The following is an 8,728-nucleotide window of genomic DNA, read 5'->3' as shown; positions in this document are numbered from 1 at the left end:
CATTGCTTGGAATACCAAAAACCTGTCAGTGACTAGTTACCGTACCATGAAACCTTTTACCCTTACAATATCCTGATTAAATACAAGGCATGGATCTCGTGTCAGGCCTATCAAATTTAATCATATGATTTCTTATTCATAATGCAAAGTTCATATTAATGCAAATTAGAAAATCCTTTCTAATTTCATACACTCTGGCCAGAGATTCTAGAACTCGTATTCTAAAAATAACATAGGATATTCTCTTTCTATACTGGAAGGGGTAGATCCTCTATTGACGTTAACTATCTCTATACACAAATCCTTATGCCCAGAATAGACCTAATGGATGTCCTTGAGACTAAGGACTAAACCAAAGCACAGTTCATTATATACAAGATAACTTTAACGATCTCAAGTCTAAGGATACTTGTACAACTATCACTCAGTGAATAACTATTGACACGTTAGTAATCTCCATTAGTTGTTCAACTTATCGAATCATGTTCAGTGAACTTATTCCCTAATAAGCACCTACATACTAGCTATAGTGTCACCACACAAATGCCTATGAAAACAGACATCCTCCTGAAGGGAGCAAGCATAGTATGTACCAATCTCTGCGGATCCACTAACATCCGATTAGTTATCCTATGATCAGAACTATTTAAGTCTAGAGTTATCATCTTCTAGATCTCACTATTATAATCTCATTTTAGGGTTAAGTTCTATGGAGACCACTTTTTTTTGGAGACCTTGGAGACCACTTGTGTTCTGCAAGTTAAATATTGCATAAAAACATTGCAAACCATATTATTTGTGAATCGTGCTCAACAAATATCTTAATTTTATTCAGAATCTTGAATATCATATATGTATTGCTTGTAAAACATTACAAAAATACTTTATTCTGCAAAACATGTTAAGTTTGCAGAACATTTGTTCAGCTTGCATAATATACACATTCTACTTATTAAACTTAAATGATCTTCAATAATTTTAATGAACTAGTGATACTCGTAGAACATACTTCACAAAATAATATATTTTATAGTGTTTTGATTGCAGAACATATGTGGTCTCCAAGGTCTCCGATAAAAAAATGGTCTCCATAGCACTTTTCTCTCTCATTATAATTCTAGAAGCTTTACTCTAAACTATGGAGCATCTTATTTAAAATACTTTAAATAGATAAATCCCATAATAAAACCAAAACAAGTCTTTTATTAATTTCAATAAAATCAAATAGGAATACAAGAAAGTTCTTCCTAACTCATCGTACATGATTGGATTTAGGACAAACACTTTCAATATCGATATGGGACTAAATACTCGTAAGTAGTACTAGTCAAATAACTTGGTGACTCGTATAATAGCAAAGCAATAAATTTATTATTTTCTAAAATTTTTATCTTATTACTAATATATAAACGTCTTGACGTCCGTCTGGTTGAATCATGCATAAATATCTTTATAAATATTGAAACATCAACAGGGGACTAAATACTAGTAAACAATACTAGTCAAATAACCGGTTGAGTGTTAGAATAGCAAACCAAATAAATTTAATATTTTATGAAATTTTTATTATATCACTAATATATATGAACCTTGGCATATGTATAGTTGGATCACTTATTTTAACTTGTTCATTTCTTTTTTTGGTTAAGTTAACCATATATTTAAAACACCTCGAATAAAATAAATTTTAATAATTTTTTTAAAGTAATCTAACCATACTTTTATGAAGATTGTCAAAAATTAATAGTGTATTGAAATATAAAGAAATTTTAACAAATAATATATTAAATAATTATGATGTTTATGTCCTAGTATTATTAGAAATTATAAATTTACTAACATAAATTATAAAACCATTAATTAATTTGACACTCATAAATTCAACCGAATACAGTTGAATTTATTGCCATGTTAGTGATCCATGCGAACTATATCTACTGAACAAAAATCAACAACTCAAGCAACGACCCAACGGCCGAAATAATATTTTAAAATCATAACTAAAATATTTATAAAATCAAAAAGTTTCTTAACCCCAACCCTCCACCCCCTGCTTCCCTCACGCAAACCCCCAGGTCTCTCTCACCCTAATCACTCTTCCCCACCAAAATTTCTCCTCACACTTATAACACCCACCACCACCAGCGCTTCGACCCCGACCACTACCACCTACTCCGCCACGTCCACCACCACCATCATAGGCTCCACCACCACCATACCCACCATCGCCATAGCCTCCACCACCGCCGCCATATCCACCTCCTCCACCACCACCATACCCATCATCGCAATAGCCTCCACCACCACCGACGTAGCCACCTCCACCACCACCGCCACGTCCACCACCTCCACCATACCCACCATCGCCATAGCCTCCACCACCGCCGCCGTAGCCACCTCCTCCACCACCACCATACCCATCATCGCAATAGCCTCCACCACCACCGACGTAGCCACCTCCACCACCACCGCCACCTCGATTATCGCGTGTACTACCCTGAAGAGGAGCAACATCAGGGCTGGTAACATCAGCAGCTTTAGTCTTAACATCAACAGCTTTATCGCGCGGTGGTGTTCTGTTAGTAATTGTATATATGTGTGCGGAATATGGTGATTAAAGTAATATATTGTATGTTTAGTTTTGTGTTATGATATTGATATATCTATATTTTATGCTTGTGTTTTCCTTTAGTGGATTAGTGTTCGTGTGTTTTGAATATTTGGGTTGAAATGTTTAAAGCCTTGTTTTTTGGATTGATGACTTATGTTTGTGTTAAAGATTGTTAATGATTATGCCATTTACATCTTCTCTCTCACTACGCAAACACCACTGTTAGAAACTTTCCCAGATCTAATACTTGGCCTAAAAGTTTGTGTTTTTGTTGCTGCCGGAAATAATCTCCGGATTTTTAAGCTCCCTGAAATCTGGAAACCTTACGGTTTGATTTCCGGTTTTCGGCGAGCCTTTTTTTAATATTCCGATGCTCGTTAATTCTATGGAATGCGGTCAAATTTAGAACAATATTTTTGACCGTATACAATTGAATTCATTTTTGGGCGGATTTTTTAAATTCATTCAAAAAAATTGGGCGGGATTTTCAATTTTTATGTGAAAATTCAATTTAACCGACTGCGATTGTATTTAATCGGTCGTATTTATCGGTCGGATTTTAACTGGTCTTATTTAAACGGTCGTATTTAGGCTAAATACAACCGACTACTAATTATCACTTCCGTATGTACGATTGGCCCTAAAATCGGTCGTATTTAGTTAAATACGACCGTTTTGAACCAGTTGTATTTAGCCGTTTTTCTTGTAGTGTATAACTGTACTTTAACACATGCAACTCACCTCTGTCACTGTCTTTGGCACTGAGATCCACCTACTCATATAAAACCTTGATAACCAATAAAAGAGAATAAATTTAATTATACCACAAAATATATATACTTAATTACTTTTTTTATATAAATTTTCTATTTTGGAATTTTAGAAAATGTTGAAAAGTTGTTTGCTATATGCATCTTGTCGTTTTTGTAACAATATTATATAATTATTTCTATTCTTGTAATAATTTCGAAAAAAATACTTTACATTTAATTGTTATAGTACTTTAAATGTCTTTCATTAGATTTGTATTTCAATTTTGAATTGTAATAATTTATTATTATTATCATATTTCTTCCTAATTTTTATGTTTTATAGGATTTATGTACTCTAAATTTTTAAAGGACCATCAGTAATTTTCTAATTTTACAAAATGAAACAAACCATAGATAATATTTTTACCTATATACAATCTAAATGTGTTCCTCATTTTATAAGATAAAAATTAAAATTATCTATTCAAAAAATATTACTAGCCACTTGGATATTAGCAGCCCTCCATTGAGTCAGGCCTTCGACATACCTGTTAGCGTAAAAGGTAAGGAACTAACCCATTACCTCAAGAAGCTCATGCGGGATTACCCGATCTTCTTGATATACGCCTGAGTTTGTCATAAACTTCCCAGTTAGTAGTTTTTTGATATTGATTTTGAAACGTCCCAAGGCGGGATATTCCACAAGCGCCGTCTACGTACCCCAGAGAATAAACAGTACTACAAGTCACTGATAAAATAGCAAACCAAATAAAATTATTTTGATATAAAACTTTGGTTATACCAGGAATATACATATTTATTGACATCCATCTGATTGGATCATTGAAAAATATTTTTAATAAAAACAAAACTCCAATTTAGGAATAAACAGTAGTTAGTGTTATGGATATAAAACTAAGGTTATTATTTACTGTATTGATTACTAAGGTTCGGGAGCTCAAGACCTTTAATGGCTGCTCTCGTGTTTCGTAGCTTAACTCTGCCTTTACGAGATGCCTACATATCTATATGAATTAGAGAATCAAGCCAAAAAACGTAGTTCTGATCTGTGAGGTGAGGCCCCTTATATAGATTCTGGGAGTCCTTGAATTCCACTTGGCATAGGAGACTTGGTGGTCAAGTCTCTGAATTAGAATGGACTTTGGAGTCCTAGGAAGTAAGAAGCTGATTCCTTATCTTATGAGGTTCCTTGGAGGCCAACCTTTTTGGTCTGAATATCATACATCTTCTTATTGGGCCATGCAGCTAAATCATGCGTAATTAATACAATATTAACCACACAATCAGGATCTATTTATTCCCTATCATTTGCCCCCAACTTTTGGGAAATAGTGACTAGGTTTCGCAGAAGTTAAGTTCATTTGTTCCCTTACAGGGTATCGTTTATTTGTAAAGTGCGGAGCGACCTACACATTTACAACGATTTACTTTCATCCCTTTTTATTTAGAAATTATCTTAATTTCCAGCAATTTTTCCCTTAATTCTGGGATTTTTCCTTAATTTTCTGGAATTCTTCCCTTTATTCTGGGATTTTTTCTTAATTTTCTAGAATTTTTCCTTTAATTCTTGGATTTTTCCTTAATTTTCTGGAATTTTTCCTTTAATTCTGGGATTTTTCCTTAATTTCTGGAATTTTTCCCTTAATTCTGGGATTTTTCCTTAATTTTCTGGAATTTTTCCCTTAATTCTGGGATTTTTCCTTAATTTCTTGGCTTAACTAGATCAGGATTCATACCAAATCGATCAGGAATCCTGGTCGAAATCGACCAGGATCATGATCGATCTTACTGTGATATTGTCATTCTGGTCGATTAAATCTTCGATCAGAATTCCTGATCGATTTCGATCAGAATTCCTGATTAATTTCGATCAGGATCCTGATCGAACTAGCTCAGAAAACAACACTCTAATCGATGGAATCTTCGATCGGGATTTATGCAGAATCGATCAGGATTCTGATCGAACTAGCTCTCAATACACCACTCTAATCGATGGTATTTTCGATCAGGATTCATGCAGAATCGATCAGGATTCTGTTCGAACTAGCTCACAATACACCACTCTAATCGATGGTATCTTCGATCAGGATTCTTCTTTTTGTCGATCAGGACTCTGATCGAACTAAGTGAATTTCTACCCTTTTGATCGAATGAAATATCGATCAGGAGTGTTTTCTTTGTCGATCACGACTCTAATCGAACTAGGTGAACTTTTACCCTTTTGATCGAATGAAATATCGATCAGGATTCTTTTCTCTGTCGATCAGGACTCTAATCAAACTAAGTGGCTTTTTACCCTTTTAATCGAATAAAATATCGACCGGGATTCCTGCCTTTTGTCGATCAGGACTCTGATTGAATTATTTCTTTAATATTCTGGTCGATTTTTAACCCTTCAGTTTCCATTGGTGCTTCTAGATTATTCCTGACACTTCTCGACAATGTGCTTTTTTCAAGTTGGGCCTGGCTACATGGGCCTAAAAATGCCTCGTATTCCGAGCTTTTCACTTATATAAGAGAAGTGAGAAGTGAGAATCCTCACTTTACTCCTCATTTCTCATACTTTCTCTTAAAATTTCTCTTAGATTTCTCTCTTAGAAAGGCGATTTCCGACGACTTCAGCCACCGCAGCTCCATCACCTTCAAGTTTTTTCTGGGTTTCAAGCATTCATCTGAAGCATATCAATGGCGGATCGTGACTTGGCTCGTTTGGGGAAGATGAACACTTCCAAGAGAGGTACAAATATTTAAATTCAATCTCCGTATACTTCAATGAATATGATAAACTCTAGAGGTGATGAATATCCCTCTCTATCTGAATTAGATTCGTATAACCATGCACTACGCCATAGATGGTCTATCGCAACACCCCTCTTCAAGAATGTTACTTAATATGTTACCCTAGATATGGTACTCATGAGCTAATTTAACATTACATTTTTTATGTTACCTTAGCCAAAAATGTGATGTTGCACTAGGTAAAAAGTGTTGCAGCTTGTAACATTTTTGTCAAAATGTTACCTTAGAGTATTAAAACATAAATATAATATTTTTTAAAATTAAATCTTTATTTTATAAGAATACTTAAGGTGGTATAAAAATTTAATAAATGAGTTACAAGTGGATTTAATAAATATTTAATGAAATTTTAAATAGGAACTTTTAAAAGTTGTAAATTTAAAAAACTTAAAAATTGAACTTTAAAAATAATAAAAATTAAAAATAATTTAAATTCCTAGTTTATTAGATGAGCACTAATATATAAGCTTTAAAAATAGAAAATATATACAAAATTTTAAAAGTAAACAAATAGAAATAGTTAATTAATTTTTTGGTAAAAGAATAACTAAATTTTAACTTAATAAAAAAATAAAACATAAAATATTTTATGAAACTTTTTAGGCATTAAAATTTTTATAAAACGGGGCAAAATTTTAACAAAAAGGCCGCCCAAACTTTTGGCAAAAGGCCGCCCAAATTTTCAATAACCCTAAATTGACACACTCCTCTCTCAAATCTCAGAGTCCAACAATCTCTCTCTCTCATATCCGGCCGCCCAAATTTCCAGTACACCCTTATCTCCAAAATCTCTTCAATTCAATTAGCCGATCATCGGTGTTTGAATCTCCAACAACAGGTTGCTTCTAAGTATTTTGTTATTTTGTCGATAAAGACTCTAATTGATCTCCTCGATTCTGAATATACAGACATTTGACAACAATTCGGGTTGTTTTTGGTTTTTCGTAATTGTCGATTTAGTTATTTCTCGTAATGACATTGTTATAGTTGTTGGCTGAGATGCACCGATTGAATCATTTGGTTATAACTCATTTTGTCAAAAACTAGGGCTTTGAAGAGTGAAGTGCGGGAGCTGGAGGAGTTGGATAAAGAGAAGGAGAGGTTTTTTGCGTCCAAAATGAAGGAAATGGAGAGTTTTAAAGCGGAAGAGGCGAAATTTGCTGAGAAAAGTGGAAAGGAGATGCAGGAGCTTAAGAATCATACGGAACAAGTATATTTTAATGTTAGTTTAGCTATATTGTATGTTTATTGAAATGGGATGCTTGCTTAATTGTGATTGCTTGTTCTGTTATGTTTTTTATTGATTTAAAGTTTTTGTAAGTTTTGATCGAGTAATTTGTTGTGTATGATGTTATAAGATTTTCCTGACCGTATCCAAAAGCTAGCAGGGGTTGCAGTTTTGTATGCGGAAGATTTGGGGTTTTGCAAGCCTCATTCGAATATCCCCTGTGCTAGATACGACCTTTCCATTTCGCTACTTGGTTACTTATTGCCATATCTTCACATGTAATGTTTTGGATTTTAGCATCAATATGAATCATTATTAGTTTACCATCCCACGACATACACTTTGTCCATTCTCTAATTTACATTTCAAGTTTCTTCTTGCATTTCTTGAGAAATTAATGGTGTATATATGCTCTTGTCTGAAATTGTTCTGCACATAGAAGTGTTTATGATCTTAATTTCTTAAAGTGCTACACTCTTTTGCTTGCATTTAAATTGTTCTCTGGATATTGTTTAAAGCTAGAAGCAGTCCGAGCATCCTGTGGATATTTTCTTAGAAGCAGTCTTGTTCTTTGGATATGCCAGCAAGGAAACCTGCTACTTCCATGGCTCTCGGTGGATGGTTTATAAGCAGTCACTAATTTCCACATATATGGTACTTAAAAATATGGATTTATGTTAATACATCTTGTTATAATGTTATACACGTAGCATAATGCAATTATACGTATCATTCTTTATATTAATTTCTCATTTGTACTGGGATTACATCAATTTTATAGCTATTACAATTATGGTTTTACAAACAAAGAGAAAGAGTTTCAACTTCAGATATTTGCTGGTTAATAGCTGGTTATCATCTGGATTTTAAATATATGTACTTGTAGGAAATATGGCGAGCTTGTTTCATATATTTAATATATAATGCTTCATCTGACAGATATTGGCAAGACTATAATCACTGGTAATCATAATGTGGATGATGGATGGACAATATTTAAAAGCGCCACATTTAGTAAGTTTCTCAATCTATAATCAATTTTAATATTCCATGTGTTCATTATGCTTGTTTTTTATGTCCAAAAATTTCAGACAAGAAAGAATTCTATCAACAATTCTAAATGATTTTATTAAAATACACAAACACACACACACACATACTTATAATATCTATGAGATATCTGAAATTAAAAATTAATACACCTAAATATTATACAGTTGTAACAGGAAAAGGATTTGTGGGAGTAGACATTACCTTCCCTAACACAGCAGGAGCAGCAAAACATCAAGCAGTTGCTCATCGAAGTGGCTCTGACTT

General features: G+C 33.5%; 1 protein-coding gene across 1 annotated transcript; it reads right to left on the bottom strand.

Moving 5' to 3' along the window:
• Positions 1–2,059: 2,059 nt before the first annotated feature.
• On the bottom strand, positions 2,060–6,021 carry LOC141707141 (uncharacterized). The gene is made up of 2 exons (XM_074510160.1): positions 5,948–6,021; positions 2,060–2,576 (listed from the first exon to the last, which is right to left on the bottom strand). Exons 1-2 carry the CDS (start codon positions 6,019–6,021, stop codon positions 2,060–2,062), a joined length of 591 nt encoding a protein of 196 aa, XP_074366261.1.
• Positions 6,022–8,728: the final 2,707 nt, after the last annotated feature.

The sequence above is a fragment of the Apium graveolens genome, chromosome 1, assembly GCF_009905375.1.
Source record: "Apium graveolens cultivar Ventura chromosome 1, ASM990537v1, whole genome shotgun sequence".
Taxonomy (NCBI): Eukaryota; Viridiplantae; Streptophyta; class Magnoliopsida; order Apiales; family Apiaceae; genus Apium; species Apium graveolens.
This window is presented reverse-complemented; position numbering and strand designations above follow the sequence as displayed.